Genomic DNA, 20,188 nt, shown 5'->3' with positions numbered 1-20,188 from the left:
TCCCAGTACTTTTGATCCTATGAACGAAGAATATGATTGTAATACTGCAAGGTAAGTGGGAACTGATTTTAATTTGAACTGGACTTGGTTGCTGAAAGATCAGCAGCACCAATCACGGCTGGACATGTGTCCAAGTTTTGATGCTTTTAATCAAACTTGGACATATGTCCAGCCTTGATTGGTCGTAAGCAGCAGCTATTGCTGATCTGTTCAACAGCCAAGATCTATCCTTTTAATTTGATGGTACAATTATGCGGTCGGGCAAGGAAAAGTGCTTAAGCTCAATTAAACAACGTTTTTGTACCCAACGTTCTCATGCGTCTGCTTTATCGACACTTGCCTTTTATGAGAAGTCTAGGTCCTAACAGGATTCTCTCTAGAACATTTTGGTGCAAATCTTGGAGATTCGTAAATCGTGTTTGTTCATCGTACATCGTGCGGTCAATTTTTGTCAGGTACTGTTTGTATGTAATTTTAAATAAAAATATTTAAAATGATTTCTCATCACACGATGTATAACGAACAAATATGATTCACGAATTCTTAGGATCCTCACAAAGAGGATCCGGAGAGGATCCGAATTCGTCTAGGTCTAGTTGCGTGTTGATAAAAACACTAAATTAAAGTAGTAAAATTACTTGTAAAAAATTTCAGTCATTCTTGTATGCATATATCCTCAAACACTTGATTATTTCTCACTCCTTTGTTGCTTCGTCATGGCTCTCCTGTGAAAACCTATACTTGTGGCCATCATACTACCCTTAAAAGGACAAAAATCCACTATAGATCTAATTGTACGGAGCTTAAGGGCTAGGTAATCCGGACCACTAAATTTGAATTTGACGGTTATGGCGGGCCGATAACCATTGTTATTTACCTATAACAATTTAGATCAATACCCGCTAGGTAATTTTCTAAACGAATATACCCATAACCATAACTGTTTATAAACGACTAACCATAATCGTTATCCATTTAACCGTACCCGTTTCATCGTTTATTTTTACAAGTTGAAAATTAGATATATTTTTAAAAAAATTGTTTTTTAAGCCTCCCAGGGCTGAGACTATGATAGCCCGTCCCGAATTATTTGTACTGTAGGTGTGAAATGATGATTTTGCCCTTGGTGGGTATTTGTCATTTTGGGGTGATTGTTTTGTTGTTTTGTTGGTTGCACCTGGACCACACACACCCACACCCACATCATCTTCTCCCGTGTCTCTCTCTGTCTTGAACTCTCTCTCTCTCTCTCTCTCTCTCTCTCTCTCTCTCTCTCTCTCTCCCCCCTTGTCACTTGTACGGACGGGACTCAAAACCCTTGCAAACGGGACGGATCGAAGTGGAAAATGGTACCTTTGTGTTCGTGAGGATCATACGAGTTCAACCATACCAATTTCAGGTAAGGAATCCTTCGATTTCATGTCGAACCAGGAATCTCCGATTTGGTCACTGTTCATGCACACGTGAATTATTGACTTTCAGGGAATTTGAAGCTTTTAGGGAGGTTAGTGAGGTCCTTAGGAAGCTTAGGGTGGGTCGTTGAGTGGAATTGGACGTTGGGATCGTGAGTTGCGAGTTTGGCCGATTTTTCTTGAATTTCTCCGACGACATCTCGTGATCTTTGGGGCTTAAACAGGTAAGGAAATGTTCTACAAGTTAAGAGCTTCAATTTGGTACTAGTTTCATGAAATTTGGTGAAAAAACGAGTGAGATATTAAGATTTGAAAATTTTCCAGTTTTCCGACGACAGTGGCGATACCGGAGGAGTGTTGGAGAAGACAAGGGAATATTTCGTTAAGTTAACGAAATATTCTTAACAGTGTCAAGTTAGTTTTAACGAAATTTGTTAGTTTTCACGGAATATTCCCTAACAGCGGTTAGGGAATTCGTCAGTTTTGGCCACGCATGGGGGCGCGTAGGGCTGTGTCCTTGCCGGCACGTGCCGGCACGTGGAGGGATATTTGTGAGGTTGAGTAGATCACGTTGGTGTATTCACACACCCCATTTGAGCATTGTATGAGAAGTTATTTCCTAGTTTTTGTTATGTGCTCTAAATTGACGTTTTTGTAGTTGTTTCGCATATAGGTGAGACTCATCCTGAGGACATGCGCAGTCACTCAAGACAAGGGAGTTACGACCCTTCCACATATCAGTGAGTGGTCTTTTGGTTTTCCGTATATACCTATATACTTATGGTTTTTCCCAGAAAATGAAATGGAATGTTTATATGTTTTAAATGCCATGCATAGCGTTTGCCTATTTATTTATGCATTAGTAGTTGCATATATGTATGTTTAGTGCTGCGGACGCATAGGTAAGTGCCAGGTAAGTTTATGGTTTATGATTGTGAATTAGTGGTTATGTGAGATGCATAGAGAGCTCATAACTTGCACCCCCTGTGTTAGTGCTCCTGCCCAGAGTAGGGCGTCCTTCACGTGATGTTCACCTCCCGTACACACGCTCATCTTGGATCCAAGTTAGGTGCATAGTCCTGTCGTACAGACCACTATAGGTGGTTCCGACTCGTAGGTGACCCACGATTATTTGCCCAGTCTTCATGTGATTGTAGCACTTGAGCGTATTTATTTACACCCAGTCCTGTCATATAGACCACTTTAGGTGATTCCGACTCGTGTGCAGGTATAGTTAGTGAGTTGGGGATTTGAGCTCTAGATTTAGCCGATAGGTCACGTTAGGTGACTCCGGCTGACATGTTACTTGCATTGATTGACATTACCTGGGTTACTTACAGTTTATGTGGAGGCATTTGACATGGCATATTTCTGAACATGTTTTCGATATATGTGTATATTCTATTTTTTGGGAAACTATACAGGTTTTAAGGCAAGGGGTTAGAACTTTTGATAATGAAATGATTTTGAAAAGCTTTGTTTTTGCCCACTCACACTTTTTGTTTTTTCCCACTCACACTTTTTGTTTTGCGCCCCTCCAGGTTCTAGTTAGAAGCAGCTTTGGTGGTTCACGAGGACTTGACGATGGTTCTGACAGAACATCACAAATGTAGGATCACCTTTGGGTGTTGTGTAATTAGTATTCATTCTTCTGGACTGCACTTAGACTTTCTGTGCTCTGATTATGTTTATCACACTTAGTCTCACACTAGTGTATTACCTTAATTAGTTTATTTAGTAGTTTGGTTTTTATTTATTCATACTTTTATTATTATCTTTTGCTTCCGCACTGTGCACATGGCTACGTCACCCTCATGTGACGGCCAGCACGTCTTGATTTCGGTCGGGGTGTGTTAGAGACTCTCCCTTTACTCCTATTGAAGATCGGAGCTCATAGCTCTCCTCGGCTAGACCCAACCATGTTAGACTAAGACATAGAAGAATTAGTGCGTCACAGCGAAGAACACATGCAATCGACACACAACAATTGTGAATTAAACGTCCAGTATTCAGATCCAACTATGCTATGATGCCATGTTTTAATGTAATTTTGATATGTAAGGAAGAAGGGGATGATTTCACATAGATTTGGATTAGGCATATTTGTTTAAAGCTGTCAATTTCTCCTGAATTTTCATTTTAGCCGATTACCTTCTAAATTTTTGTAATTAGTCAATTTTGAACTTTAATTTCAGCCAATTACCCCTCCCCTGAACTTTTATGAATAGCTAATTTTCTCCTTGATGCTAGATTTTCAAAATTTTCATCCAAATTTTTATCCATTTTGATCACGCAGGCAACACATGACAACTGTATAAGGGTCAAAAGAATGGAAAATTGGATGGATGGAAATTGGATGAAAGTTTAAAACCTAATGCTATGGGAGAATTGGCTATCTATAAAATTTTATGTGGGTAATTAGCTAAAAGGGGAAAAATTGGTTAATTATAAAAGTTCAGAGAGTAATTGACTGAATTAAAATTTAGAGAAAAATTGGCACTTTATACAAGTTAGAGGACAAACTAACAAATACCTCCTTGGATTATATGGGAGCAAAACTAGAGAAGATGATGGAGTATTACGACGAATTCAGTCGCTCAGCCGCGTCAAATGCAAGTCAGGGGTATTTTAGTCATTTAGAACTCATTTGGAATTTGGGGCTTAGGGTTTCGATTCAAGTCAAGGCGCTGATGCAATGAAATGAAGAAAAAAGGGCACGTGGTTAAAACTAGGCCTGGCAATTCTTGACATGACCCGATAACCCGACACGACACGACACGAAATTAACAGATGTTTGGGTCGACACGATAACGAATCGGGCCGTTATTGGGTAACTCGATAAGCACCTGTTAAGATAACGGGTTGATTCGGGTATACACGTGGGTAACACGATACACGATAAGCAGAATATTATTTTTATAATTTTATAACCCTAAAAAAATACTGTAATAATTATATATATTAATTTAACAATTTTATACCCCTAAAAACTAATATATATATATATATATATATATATATATTAAATTAACTATAATAATTATACCCCCAAAATATTAACTATCTATAATATATATATATATATATTAAATTTTATAAAAACTATAATAATTATTAATTAATATGCATCCATTGATTTGATTCCATAATTGATAATTCCATTCCATTCCCTGCAGTGCCACCCTCTGTGAAGAAAAAGGGAGGGAAAATGAAAATGATAAGAAAAGTTGAAAAGGAAACAAAAAAGAGAGGGAATTAGGGAAAGATGGGTAGGCACCATAGGCTACCGGAAGGAAAAGTGAAAATTATAAGAAAAGTTGAAAAGGAAACAAAAAAGACAGGGAAAAATGAAAATTAATAGAAGTGGTGAGAATTTTTTTTTTTTTTTTTCAAAGTTATTAACTTTTTATCACATATATAACATATCTCACTATTTTTATAATGACTCACGTGATGTACTACTCCGTGTACCAATCAATTATACGTACAAAATAAATAGATTTAAATCTACTTAATAAATATATATATATAGATATATACACACACCATTGAACTTGATGGGATACGAATTATCCGAAACTAATTTCAATGATCCTAACCGTCAAACTTGTTTATATATGCTTTGAGATGACATCAGCAAAAAATTACAAAAAACAAACATTCAGAGATCAAGTAACGGGACAAAGATTTTTTACGGTTATAAACGAAAAATCACGATTTAACGGTTATTTTAACTCCGATTTTGATGATTTTTTACAGCTACACTCCTTGACCCTATATGAATACAATGAATGAATTCGATCTTCAATTTAAAATATTTACACAAGTGAATACCACAAAATCTTATGTTATACCTAATGAAAGTATAAATAAACTCTTAAGTGTTAGTCAATCTATCGTTTTGATGGGATATGAATTATCTGAAACTAATTTCAACGATCCCAACCATCAAACTTGTTTGTATATGCTTCAAGATCACATCAGGAAAAAATCACAAAAAATAAACATTCAGAGATCAAGTAACGGGACAAAGCTTTTCGACAGTTATAAATGAAAAATCACTATTTAACGGTTATTTTAACTCCGATTTTGATGATTTTTTACAACTACACTCCTTGACCCTATATGAATAAAATGAATGAATTCGATCTTCAATTTAAAATATTTACACAAGTGGATACCACAAAATCTTATATTATACTTAATGAATATAAATAAACTCTAAGTGTTAGTCAATCTATCGTTTTGATAGGATACAAATTATCTGAAACTAATTTCGACGATCCCAACCGTCAAACTTGTTTGTATATGCTTTAAGATCACATCAGCAAAAAAATCACAAAAAACAAACATTCAGAGATCAAGTAACGAGACAAAGTTTTTTGACGGTTATAAATGAAAAATCACGATTTAACGGTTATTTTAACTCCAATTTTGATATTTTTTACAACCTACACTCATTGACCCTATATGAATACAATGAATGAATTCGATCTTCAATTTAAAATATTTACACAAGTGGATACCACAAAATCTTATATTATACTTAATGAAAATATAAATAAACTCTAAGTGTTAGTCAATCTATCGTTTTGATGGGATACAAATTCTCCGAAACTAATTTCAAGGATCCTAACCGTTAAACTTGTTTGTGTATGCTTCGAGATCACATCAGCAAAAAATCACAAAAAACAAACATTCAAAGATCAAGTAACAGCACAAAACTTTTCCACGGTTATAAACGAAAAATCATGATTTAACGGTTATTTTAACTCCAATTTTGATGATTTTTTTATAGTTACACTCCTTGACCCTATATGAATATCATGAATGAACTCGATCTTCAATTTAAAATATTTACACTAGTGGATACCACAAAATCTTATGTTATACTTAATGAAAGTGTAAATAAACTCTAAGTGTTAGTGAATCTATTGTTTTGATAGGATACGCATTTTATGAAACTAGTTTCAACGATCCAACCATCAAACATATTTGTATATACTTCAAGATCGTATACATCAAAAATTTCAAAAAACAAACATTCAGAGATCAAGTAACAGGACAAAACTTTTCGACGGTTATCAACGAAAATTCACGATTTATCGGTTATTTTAACTCCGATTTTGATGATTTTTTACAACTACACTCCTTGACCCTATATGAATACAATAAATGAATTTGATCTTCAATTTAAAATATTTACACAAGTGGATACCACAAAATCTTATGTTATATTTAATGAAAGTATAAATAAACTCTTAAGTGTTAGTAAATCTATTATTTTGATAGGATACGCATTCTACGAAACTAGTTTCGACGATCCAACCGTCAAACATGTTTTTATATGCTTCGAGATCGCATAAGCCAAAAATTAAAAAAAAACAAACATTTAGAGATCAAGTAACGGGTCAACAGTTTTCGACGGTTATAAGGAAAAATCACGATTTAACGGTTATTTTAACTCCGATTTTGATGATTTTTTACAGCTACACTCCTTGACCCTATATGAATATCATGAATGAACTCGATCTTCAATTTAAAATATTTACACTAGTGGATACCACAAAATCTTATGTTATACTTAATGAAAGTGTAAATAAACTCTAAGTGTTAGTGAATCTATTGTTTTGATAGGATACGCATTTTATGAAACTAGTTTCAACGATCCAACCATCAAACATATTTGTATATACTTCAAGATCGTATACATCAAAAATTTCAAAAAACAAACATTCAGAGATCAAGTAACAGGACAAAACTTTTCGACGGTTATCAACGAAAATTCACGATTTATCGGTTATTTTAACTCCGATTTTGATGATTTTTTACAACTACACTCCTTGACCCTATATGAATACAATAAATGAATTTGATCTTCAATTTAAAATATTTACACAAGTGGATACCACAAAATCTTATGTTATATTTAATGAAAGTATAAATAAACTCTTAAGTGTTAGTAAATCTATTATTTTGATAGGATACGCATTCTACGAAACTAGTTTCGACGATCCAACCGTCAAACATGTTTTTATATGCTTCGAGATCGCATAAGCCAAAAATTAAAAAAAAAACAAACATTTAGAGATCAAGTAACGGGTCAACAGTTTTCGACGGTTATAAGGAAAAATCACGATTTAACGGTTATTTTAACTCCGATTTTGATGATTTTTTACAGCTACACTCCTTGACCCTATATGAATATCATGAATGAACTCGATCTTCAATTTAAAATATTTACACTAGTGGATACCACAAAATGTTATGTTATACTTAATAAAAGTATGAATGAACTTTTAAGTGTTAGTGAATTTATCATTTTGATGGGATACGCATTCTACGAAACTAATTTCAACGATCCAACCGTCAAACATGTTTGTATATACTTCGAGATCACAGACACCAAAAATTGCAGAAAATAAACATTCAGAGATCAGGTAACGGGACAAAAGTTTTCGATAGTTATCATTGAAAAATCACGATTTAACGGTTATTTTAACTCTGATTTTGATGATTTTTTACATCCACACTCCTTGACCCTATGTGAATACAATGAATGAACTCGATCTTCAATTTAAAATATTTACACTAGTGGATACTACAAAATCTTATGTTATACTTAATGAAAGTATGAATAAACTCTTAAGTGTTAGTGAATCTATCATTTTGACGGGATACGCATTCTACGAAATTAATTTCAACAATCAACCGTCAAACTTGTTTGTATATGCTTCAAGATCGTATATGGTAAAAATCGCAAAAAGGAAACATTCAGAGATTAAGTAAAGAGACAAAACCTTTCGACGGTTATGAATAAAAAATCACGATTTAACGGCTATTTTAACTCTGATTTTGATGATTTTTTTACAGCTACACTCCTTGACCCTATACGAATACAATGATTGAACTCGATCTTCAATTTAAAATATTTACACAAGTGGATTCCACAAAATCTTATGTTATACTTAATGAAAGTATGAATAAACTCTTAAGTGTTAGTGAATCTATTGTTTTGATGGGATACGCATTCTATGAAACTAGTTTCAACGATCCAACTGTCAAACATGTTTGTATATACTTCGAGATCGCATACGCTAAAAATTTCAAAACACAAACATTCAGAGATCAAGTAATGGGACAAAACTTTTCGACGGTTATCAACGAAAAATCACGATTTAACGGTTATTTTAACTCTAATTTTGATGATTTTTTTACAGCTACAGTCCTTGACCCTATATGAATACAATGAATGAATTCGATCTTCAATTTAAAATATTTACCCTAGTAGATACCACAAAATCTTATGTTATACTTAATGAAAGTATAAATAAACTCCAAGTGTTAGTGAATCTATCGTTTTGATGGGATACGCATTCTTCGAAAATAATTTCAATGATCCAACCGTCAAACTTGTTTGTATATGCTTCAAGATCGCATACGCCAAAAATCGTAAAAAACAAACATTCAGAGATGAATTTGATATTCAACTTAAAATATTTACACTAGTGGATACCACAAAATCTTATGTCATGATGATCGAAGAAAATTGAGGATTTTGTAAATGGAATAACATGCAAGCATTGAGTGCCATTGGCAAGGTTTAAACTTTTGAGAAAGGCTTCACAACCTTTAAAACAAAAACTCTTTCATTTTGCATATCATTGCACATTTAATATTTTGTAATAGATTAGTAGTGTATGGATGTTTGTTTATTAGGCTTTTATTTTCAAGTGTAGATGTAGTACTTAAACGAAAAATGTGTTTTAATGTTTTGAAGTAATATTTATGTGGCAATGTGTGGTATGTGCAAATTTAAGAAAAAAAAATATTTTTCTTAACGGGTCATAGCGGGTCGAGTCACTTTACCCGTTGGGTAAAGTGATCCGACCTGTTAAGGACCCGTTAAGATAACGGGTGTGACACGACACAACCTATTAAGATAACAGGTGTTACACGAAAACGACACGAACATGACAGACACGACCCGTTTGCCAGGCCTAGTTAAAACCGCGCTTAAGCGGCGAGGGTCTTGCAATATCAAAATACCAAACGGTCACTTATTCAAATTTCAAACCCATCTCTCTCTCTCTAGGTCCCTCGCTCTGTGTTTCCTTCTCTCTGCATTTGAATTTAAGCCTTAATTCTAATTCATTCTCAATTCCAATTCGATCGACGCTCCTGGTCTGACAAGAACAAAAATCATTTTCTTCTGATTAGGGTTTCCTCGATCGTTACTTGGTTGTCGTTGTTTCGGGATGAATAATACGATACAGTAGTGGAGACGGCGACCTTTGACCTTCGACCTTCTCTTCTCTTCTCTTCTCGGAGAAGAAGCTAAGGATATCAATTTTCAGGTTCCACTTTTCTTCTCTGTAATTTCTTGCTTATATTTGTCCTTTATTTTCTGCATTAATCCATAAGAATTTAGGGATTTCGCTCCTGCTTTTGGTTTTTATTTTATTTTATTTATTTATTTGTTTGTTTGTAATTGAATTGAAAATGGGTTCAAGCGCTCGCAACGGTAACATTCCAAACACCTCAAATTATTAAAAAAAAAAAAAAAGCCTCTTTCTTAATTTCTTCCTGCTTCGAATTTCTTTCTTCAAACGACATGGACTCCAAGCAGAATCAGGAGTTTCTTGTTGACCTGGACGGTTTCTTGATGGCCGAAACCACGTCCTTCGATCCCTTCAACTTCTTTGACGAAATCGACCTTAATGAGCATGGTGTAGCAGTGGCAACTCTTGTTGATGAGAACAAGCAAAGGAAGCCACATCCAGAAGACGGTCTGTTGCGTTAGAGGAAGAAGAACCCATTACCATCTTATGGTAAATGCAAGGATTTGGAGACCGTTCTCCGCGCTCTATCTGCACAAAACCCTCCTCCTTTTTCTTCTTCCACACAAAACCTTCCTCCTCCATCTTCTTCCACACAAAACCCTAAGGAGAAACCTGATTGGAATGATGAAGAGAGGATGGAGTGCGGTAAGCGCAAGCTCCACCAAAGTTATAAGGAGGATCAGAACAAGAGAAGGAAAATTCAGCTCATTGACATCAAGAATCTGCCTGTGCCTAACCCGCAACGACGGAATTGCAACAAAGGACTTCTTCAGCGTTTTGGTCAGCGTTTTGGTCAAGGAAGTCTTCGAGAAGCGTTTTGGTGACCGCCCCAAAAAGACTCTCGCTCCGAAATGCAAAGAAACGACCCAAGGTATACAACTTCCTTTGTTACTTTCCTTGCTTGTTTACTTCGAACTTCTTTTTTATTCAAGCTGTGTTTTTAGGTGGCCGAACCATAAAGAGGGCCGAGTTGATTGCAATGGCTACGGCTAAAAGGAAACTCGCCCCTCCTATAAAAAAGGTGGCGGCTGCAGCGCTAGCTTTGTCGGGCAAACGCCCTCACCCAGAAGCTGAAACGGCAGGAGACGCTCCTCGGCCCAAAAAACGTGTCAAGAAATTGGCTAAGAAAGGTGAGCGGGAGATTCACGTTTTTTCCAGTCAAACCATAGGGGCAACTGCTCATAGCGTTTCTTTTCCTCTTCCTGTGATTGAGGCTTCCACCGCGGTATAGCTAAACCCATCGATTGAGCTGGCCATCAATCTAGTTGTCAAGCGGCTTACAACTTTAGCCCTGGCAGCTACTCATGCCAAAGACGACTTGGTGGCTGCCATCCTAGAGGAAGCGACTCCCTCAGCCAAGAAGAACTCTTTCCCTATTCCAAAGAAAACTGCAAAGATCATCCTAGAAGATGAAGTATAAAATTTATAATGTTCTTTTATCTAAAACTCCCTGTCTAATGATTAACCCTTGTTGTTTAGGAAGATGAGAGTGAAGGTCCCTATTTGGTGAGGAGGTCTCAGCCGGCTGAGAAAACCACTCTTAATCCCCAACCGGTGGTCGAAGCGGCTAGTCGAGTCAAGCCTTCCTCGGTCGAAGCCAGTCCCGATCTTGCAGGGGCACCGTGGGTTGAACCAGAAGCAACAACAGAGACTCTGATTCACCCTCAGGATCAAAATCTTAGCATTCCTCCTCAAAAAGTTACTTCGGCTTTTGTAAGGCTCAATCACTTTCTCTCGTTAGTTTTTCTATAACAAATCTAAACCAAGAAAAAATATTAAATGTCAGGTACCCGACCGAAAATTCTATGCACTGAATGGTGTTATCTATATTTCTTGGGCACCCTAGTGTTCAAATTACGAACATCGATGCAAATGTGTAGAGCACCACTTTTCTTTAACATTGGTACGATATTCGCCACCATTCAACGTTTCGAGCTGTCTGAATAAACCCGGCTTTTAAAAGCTAAACTAGTTCGCCTTTTATGCCGAGTTGTACTTCGGCCGAGAATCACCGAGGAGGTTAGCAAAAAGGTTTATAACCAACTTTGATGCGTAATTCATGCTCAACAAGGGTTCGATCTAGACCAGGCATCTCACGGTAACTCCAAGAAAAACAATCTTTAAACTCGTTGAGTAATTTACAAAGTTCAGTTCATGGATTGGGGTAACAATGCACTAACAAATAACGGTTGAGGGTCATCGGCCGTTCCAAAATTTCTTTCCTCTAATAGGTCTTTGACCTGAGGTCGACTGTCTTCGAGCTGGGCTAGGGTAGCTTGAAATTTATCAAGGGATAGGACGGGACCATTATCTCCTTCGAAGAAAAACTCCACGAGGTTTATGCCCAAATTCGGCTATTTGGAAATAGTATAGTAGTGGGCCAGCAGTTGTTCCATAGTAGATGAAACCGCGGCCCGGCGTTCGGCGTGTTTGGTATCAGACATCGGGATCGGTAATGAGGTCAGTTAACCCGAGTTTCACTGAATCTTGTTGAATAGTCTCGGCACCAACCTCAAATGGCTTTTTGAATCAAAATTCAAGTTGGCCGTCCTTCATCGTTGAGACCGTGCAAGGTGATGTAGCCTACGTGGTTGTCGTAGTAACGTGCTTGGATCATGTTAGCTTCGAATGGCTAACTATTGGCCGGATGAACCATGATCGATTTGCTATCCTAAAATATAAGGACTTGATACAATGATGAAGGGATACAGCCTGTTTGATGGATCCAATCCTTACTGAGTAATGCATTATATTCAGTATTCGAGTCGAGAATGAATAATGTAGTCATGTGATTGCGACCTGTGATATTGACTTCTAACGGAAGTACCCCCTTGGTCTGGGACTTATCTCTGACGAAGCTACTCATGGTGACTCTTGATGGGATAAGTTCATCGTTAGAGCGATGTAGTGCTTTCATGATGGAGATGGGTATGATGTTGACTGTTGCTCTGTAGTCAACGAAGATTTTGGAGACTGGATATCCTTCGATGTGAGCTGTGACATACAACGGCTTTAAATGATGGAGATTGGCTGAGGAAGAGCGGAGAAACAAGTCAGCAAGAGCTGTTTTGAGTTGTCTTCTTTGCTTACTCGCTCGTCTTCCTCCATGATGATGAAGTCGACTTGCGTTGCTTCTTCGACAACCACATCGCTTTCCAAGAAGTTTGCTTGGGACGTGGTTGGTTGAAATTCAGTCAGTAGAACGTGGACTATGCTAATTTTTATGTTGTCGACAACCGAATGGCCCATTGGGTTATTGCCGTTGTCTCCTGGACTATGGAGCAAAGTATCCTATTTTAGAGTGTCCTCGACCTGATCATTTTTCTTTTCAAGTAATTATTCCTGTGGTGCATCCAACATTCCGCGTTTCATTCTGATTACTATCCCTGAGTTCGCTCAACGTTGGAGACCAGTCTCGTCCTTGTGACGCCTTATGGGCACGCTCCTGATAGGCAATTTGAGCATCCCTCGTGTCTAAATAAGCATCTAGCCGTGCCATGCGTTCTTTCTCATCAACCATCAGGTCGAAAAAAGACACGGCTAAGAAAACTTCAAAATGGTATTGTAAATATTGGAGGTCTTTGAGGGAGAAAGGAAGCTCGGTAGTATCTATATCAGTATATGGGTCAACCTCGAAGTCGAGAACTCAAGCTTCTCGTATATGCTGGAACCTGGCCTTTATTCCCAGATCAGTAGTCTTTTGAATAATCTGCTCGGCATTAGGGCAAGTTAGTGCCAGGTCGAGAGCCTCTTAACATGCCTTTGGTAAGCCATACAAGTCAGTAATGGAATATTTCTTGTGAAATTCCTGCATGTACTCCAAGGCTTCACCGAGAAATTTGGGGTGTAGATTTCGTCAGACCTTTATTAATGGCACTTGTGAGGGCAATAGAGGAAGTTTATTTTCTGCTTCCTTCCGAAGATGTTCGAAATGAGCCTTCATTTCCTTAGGCTAGAGAATGAGTTTGATGCGCTTCTTAGACTCTTCTATCGTGGTCTCAAAATTGTGATCGATCACTTTCTTTCCGTGAAGTAATTCGGCCATGATTGCTGGGGATTGTCGATCATCCTCATTATCTGTTATTTCCTTGGGCTACCATTGGTAGCCGAGGTAGCCTGAGCCGCTTGTCGATGGGCCATGCAGTTTATTCATTGGCATCGACGTTTCTGCAATTTAGAGAGTGCGATATACACGCCAGTAGGAGAATTGTAACTATACCACCATTGGTCGCGTGGCTCGGGCGGCTTGAAGGTTTTTTGGCTCATGGAAGAGCTTGAGTTGCTAGAGTTGCACGCATAATAGTCCTTGTTATAAAATGGTGTGTCAAAATCGAGGTGTCGTTTGGCTGAAGGTTGTTCATAGATTCGTGTTTGAGGGCTGAGCCTATCGAAAACTCCTTGGCATTGTCCTATGCCGAGCACAGTTTGAGGTGTCGTTGCGGCCATAGGAGGCGGTCGTTATATTATTGCCTGAGGTGGTTTCTGTTTTGGCTCGATGAAGATGACATTTGCCTTACACCAACTACATAAAATCACTGGCCCATCCGCTTTTTCTACACTGCAGTTTGACATGGGCTCGACGACAGCTGGTCCTGAAAAATCTTTAGGCAGCTTGTTTGAAAATAAATCAATCTTGATCTGCTGTCGAGAGTTCTGCTTTGGGACGTGTTGCATTAGAACGAACTCGGCCTTTCCTTTGCATTTGTCCTTAAGCAGATGAGCATTTACCACGTTTATTGTCATCGTAGGAAATCGGTCAATGTTGATGCCTATTTTCTTTTCTAGAAACTTGAGTTTACCATTGTCAATCCAGCTTTGGATGACGTCTCAAAACACGATGCAGTTGTTTGTCGTGTGCTTGCTCGAGTTATGGTACTTGCAATACGACTTTCCTTTCAATTCTTCGTCTTTAGAGATATTATGCCCAGGCCGAAGTTTGATAATTTTGGCAAGTAGCAGTTGATCGAAGATGGCGTCAGCCTAGTAATGTCGAAAGTATAAACTTTCGCTGTTTTGACGAGAGACTCCTCAGGGGCCGAGCAAGTCTTGGCATCTTTGGGATTGGCATGAGCCAACGCCTTGCATATATAGGGTTTGTTGATTATTATTTCGGCTACGTCTATACTGGCATATTCTTCAGCTTCGGTAGATGCATAACTGATTGTGGGGCTTTTGTAAATTGTTCCTCTGGACGGAGACTTCGATGCCTTCTCTTCTCGGAGTAAATAATCGTATTGCTCGACATGTTGAGCTAGTTCGTACATGTCACAGAAGTTTACCCCTAGGAATTTCTTCTTGTACTCCACGCCCAACCCATTCAAAGTGAGCCTAACAAATTCGAATTCAGGGAGAGGTACTCAGCACCAATTTCTAGCCGATTTAAACCTTGTAAGATAATCCATTGGTGACTCATCAGATGCTTGAGCCATCCTAGCCAATGAAGAAATTGACATTTCCATCCTCGGCTGATAAAATTGCTCATGGAATTTTTCGACCAGTTCCTCCCAACTTTGGATGGAGTTAGGTGGGAGGTTGATGTACCACGCGAATGCCGAGCCTGTTAATGAGAAGTTGAATAGTCGCAATTTATGGAAGTCACTGTTAACATCTTCGCATTGTGCAGTGAACCGAGCTACATGTTCTAACGAGTAGAAGGACGATTCTCTAGCAAAAAGGATGAAATCTGGGATCTTAAAGCCTTTAGGATATTCGAACTTCTCTACACAAGCTGGGTATGGATGGATGAATTTCGGAAACTTTAGCCCCTTTTTCAAGGCCGAATTGATCATTCTTTGGACCTCGATCATATCGACGGATGCTATTTCTTCTCTCTGGTTGGATTCGTCTGATCTACTGCTTGATCCTCCTCTTTTTTCCAAATCGATCGTTTTGAGCCGAACACATCCTGTCTCGGCCTATATCATTAATAATGGATTACTCTTAAGTGGAAGTTGTCGGGAACGATCAATAGGTCCACCTTCGTAAACTTTACTAACCAATAGTTCGAGCTACTTGTTGTGTGACTCGCCATTACTGCGTATTACCTCAAGTATGCTTTTTAGTTCTCGACTGAAATTCTGAGATTGCTCTTCAAGTTTTCTCCGGAGAAATGATCTAGTCGATGGATCAGAACCTTTGCAACCATCCTCATTGCACTCCTCGATTATTCCTTCGATAAAAATTGCTTTTGTCGCTCTGGTGGTGATCTCCGTATCACGACCCTGTCCGCCGGGACTAACTTCCTTTTCTCGGCTTGTCGTACTTGTGGCTTCGAGTGTGATGGCAACATGAGGATTCTGTGCTTATGACAGGCTATCATGATCTGGGTTTTGAACCATAGGTGGAACGTTAGTCGCTGATTTACCTATCCCTATTTTCTTTTTTACTGACCATGTCTCAATGGTTATGAACTTCGTAGCTTTAGCGCTGGGTCCCACTAGGCGTGCCAAAATGTTGACCCTAAAAACTACCAAGCCTATGTGGCACACATGCCGTGTAATCAATAAGCTAACTACGTCATTTGGTTGTATGCGGGGTGTGCCAACTCGTCTGCTGAGCTCGGCCAGGGAGTAAAATGTGTTGATGTCACGTTGAGCGCGTTGCTGACTTCTTGATCTTGCAATTGCAGGTGAGGAAGGACTACATCTCGGCCTTCGAGTTCTAGAGCCTGAAGACATGGCTGCTAGTCTTGCGAAGTTCACGGATCGTCGGCACCGGGTTCGGTCACGATGATTATATTCGTAAGAGCATAAGCATGCTGAACTGACAACAAACTATACGGACACAAGTACTCAAAAGAGATGTATGCCTTGATGGTAAATGTGGTTCGGCCGTCAGAATGCCGAACTCTAAAACTTACTTGTGATTATCCAATTATAAATAACTCGGCGTTCAATATGCCGAGCCCAATAACTTGTAACACCTCACTTTGCCGAGAAGGCTAATGAGATGACCTCTACCAACAAAGACTCGAAAATCCTTGTCGGTCGAGACTTGGATAGGTGATCAATTGGCCTCGATACAGTGCTGTTTTCCAAACTGAAGGTTCTCCGCGGTCGGCTAATTCTACGGCAACAGTGATGTTTATCCAAATTGAAGATGTTCGTCGGTTGCCTTCACAATGTTGTTTATCCAAACTAAAGGTGTATTGGTGGAAAAAGAAAATAAAAATCTCAAGGTTGTTGAGAGGTTTCGCGTAGAGTGAGAGTTTGCGCAGGGCAGTTTGTGTGTTGAATTGACTTTTTAAATGATGTACTCCCCTCTATATATATAGCAGCGAATCTACTCCTGGCTGAACCAGAGATGTTTTGGGATTAAAACTCCCAAATCTATTCTGATTAGGATTCGTCCAATCCTAGTTCCAATAGGTTTCTAAACCAAGCTTCTGTAAAGAATTAGATTCACTCCCGACTTCTTAGCGTTTTCAATTCTGAAACCTCTTTGTTGTTCAAGGACTCGACTTCTTCGCTCTTATCCAAATCAATCCTTCTTGCAATAGGACTTGGCCGACCTAATTGGGCTACTAGTTGGACGACTCATAGTATTTTTGAAAGAGCATTGGGCCGAACAAAAACCTAAGCTCGGCCCAATAATGTTATTTTGGGCCTAAACAACAAGTTTCTCTGTCACTCGATGCTCAACCACCAGTTGTTGTGTGTTTTTGGGATATTCTTTGATTTCTTGGTGAACAAAACGACATAAAATTGTCTCGCTCTTTTCTGCTAGATTGAAATATAGAGCTATGGCTGCTGGTTGTGATGAAGTGATTTGGCTGCGTTTTCTATTGGAGGATTTGGGCATTCCTTTAACTGGTCGATATCTTTTATTTTGTAATAATCAAGTGACATTGCATATAGCTGCCAATCCCGTTTTCCATGAGTGCACTCGACATATTGAGATGGATTGTCATTTCATGTGTGATAAGATTGTTTGTGGTACAATAGTTACTACACATGTTGGCACAATACAACATCTAGTAGATTTGTTTACGAAGCCCCTCGGAAAGAAGAAGTTTTGAGCATGTTACACAAGTTGGGAGTTCTTGACATCTACTCTCCAACTTGAGGGGAGTGTTTGACAAATAGGAAATTAATTAGAATTAAATTGTAGTGGAGAGATGTTTTAGTGTATTTAGAGCACAATGCAATACACTAAAGTTATTGTACAATTAAAATTAAATATTTTTTCAGGACGTTTTTTCAATTGTATAATGATATATGATTAAAAGAAAAAATTGTATAATGATATATAATGTATGTGTTCGTATTGTGCGGAGATTGAAAATTTTCTCCCACTGATGATACGAACCAAAGTGTGCCGAGGCAGAGTTGGACGCGCGTTCATTCCTTAACCGCACACGTCAGCACACTATTGCTGCTTCACACAAAAAGCCCCAAATTGAATACAATGAAAAGGCAAGTCGGGTGTTTCTCAAGGGTTTTCGTTCGGAATCCGGAATTCTGGATTGACGCTCCCCTAATTCATAAGTTCAACATTTCAGTTCAGGTATGTAATTATATAGTTATTTAATTCTGTTTTCTTTGTTTCCTTTCCGTTTATTGAAATTTTTGATATGGAAACAGAAATATTCAACATTTTCTACCGATTTGATGGAGTGATCCTTCTTCGTTAGCAGAAATAACCCATAATTCTTACATCTATCATCTCTTTTCAATTCTTTATACATGTTTTAACTTAACTGGTTGTTGTTGTATCGTTTATTGAAATTTGTTTGGCAACTGAGAAAATCTCATGAGATGAAGATTATTAGTTAATGATGATTAATTATTAGTTATAATTCGTGGTTAACATAATCTGTTATTGCTGCTGGAAAACATTGGTTTACAGTAAACAGTTTGATTCAAAATCTGTCTGGTAGCTGGTAGGAGTTTTGATTGTCTTGACATTGCCCCACTTGTCATTTTCACTTTCAAGTGGACAAAGGTGCAAGAGTTGCCCATCAAGTATGAGTTTTCCCCTCAAGTTACTTGTATTACCAAAAACTAGGATCTTCATTTGTAGTAGCCTCACAACAGCTTCAACACGAAAAGAAATCAAAATAGATAGAATGACCGTCATAGTCATGGTATGGAATAATGATATTGTTCGATTGACTTAGCTCCTTTCTTTTCATTGGTTTTATACCAAGTAATTATATTTTGGCTTCCGCATACCTAGGCTTCAAAACTGTTCGTCATTTAACGCTTTTACTTTGGTTTTTCTCTTTTATAAGCAGAAAAAAGTACTTTAACTTAGATGTGGATGAGGGAAGGTGGTTTATCTCTATCTTTTTTATCATCTTTTATATGGACATTATTGATCCATGCTGTAGAGGAGCAATATAATTTAAATCTTCTCCTCACAGCCTTTTATTCTTTTGATATCATGCAAAGGGTTTTTAGTCATAGTAGTGGATTTTCTGTGACCAGGTGTTATTGTGATTTGTAAATTTAGTCACCAACTGTCTGTATTGCAATTATCTGTCTGTGTATGGAGTAGTTTCGGCTGCAGTATGTAATGCCACTGCTTTTCCATATTTTGCACATAAATGTTCTCTGCCCATTTATTGTTTGGCTCTTTTCATACACACATCCAACAAAATCAAGTGCTAAATCTGTGAATTCTTTTTCAATGTCCGGTCCTTACCAGAATGCTTCTTCCAGAGAGCAAACAAGATTTATGTATTTTGTATTTTGGTGTTTGCAGACCAGAAGCATAAAACAGATCTTGCTGCCGAATATTTCTGATAGATGGCTGGGATTTCGGGATATAGGAGCCTTGCACCTAAAACAAAGAATGCGATAGTTGCTGGGGGCCTGTCAGCTTTTGTCTTCGGAGTATATTTCTACACCATGAGAGCTGTTGGAGGCACAGATGAACTGCAAGCGGCTATTAACAAGTTTGAGGACGAAAAAGGTCAGAAAGAAGCTGAAGCAAGCATGCCATCGAAGGTTTGATCTTAGAAATCAGTTGTGTAATAATGTAATAACTTTTTTTGGTTGAAACATAATAATGTAGTCAAGGACAATGTAACCCCTGCTGTTAAGCTTTCGAAGACACCGTTGCAGCCCTCTATTGAATATGCAATGTTTTTCTCCAAGATATTTTATTTCTTATGCTCGAGCAAGTGAAAGGTTAATTTTGCAATCTGGGACAAGAAGACTTTTAATGTCGTCAGAAACGAATGTTTGGCTCTTTGTTTCCTTCAAAATAATTTTGCAATCTGAACATTGTAGTTGTAGAAAATTCTTATCGTAATTTCTTTCTATTTAGCATACCAGCATGGTTACAAGCTCGATCCCCTTGGAAGTTGCAACGAGACGACTTATGCATTCCGCGACATGCTGACGTAGTGTATCAAATCCGTTCGAAACATGACACGAGATCTAGAGTTAGTGTATGCTACTGCGGATGGAGACGGTATATCACATCGGC

The 20,188-nt window shown here is 38.1% G+C and overlaps 1 protein-coding gene across 1 annotated transcript; it reads left to right on the top strand.

Moving 5' to 3' along the window:
* Nucleotides 1–18,125: 18,125 nt before the first annotated feature.
* On the top strand, nucleotides 18,126–19,853 carry LOC137737850 (uncharacterized). Its single transcript, XM_068477419.1, has 2 exons — nucleotides 18,126–18,259; nucleotides 19,460–19,853. The coding sequence occupies exon 2, from the start codon at nucleotides 19,504–19,506 to the stop codon at nucleotides 19,708–19,710; it is 207 nt and encodes a 68-aa protein (XP_068333520.1). The 5' UTR covers nucleotides 18,126–18,259; nucleotides 19,460–19,503; the 3' UTR covers nucleotides 19,711–19,853.
* The last annotated feature ends 335 nt before the right edge of the window (nucleotides 19,854–20,188 follow it).

The sequence above is a fragment of the Pyrus communis genome, chromosome 6 (genome assembly GCF_963583255.1).
Source record: "Pyrus communis chromosome 6, drPyrComm1.1, whole genome shotgun sequence".
NCBI classification, from domain to species: domain Eukaryota; kingdom Viridiplantae; phylum Streptophyta; class Magnoliopsida; order Rosales; family Rosaceae; genus Pyrus; species Pyrus communis.
This window is presented reverse-complemented; position numbering and strand designations above follow the sequence as displayed.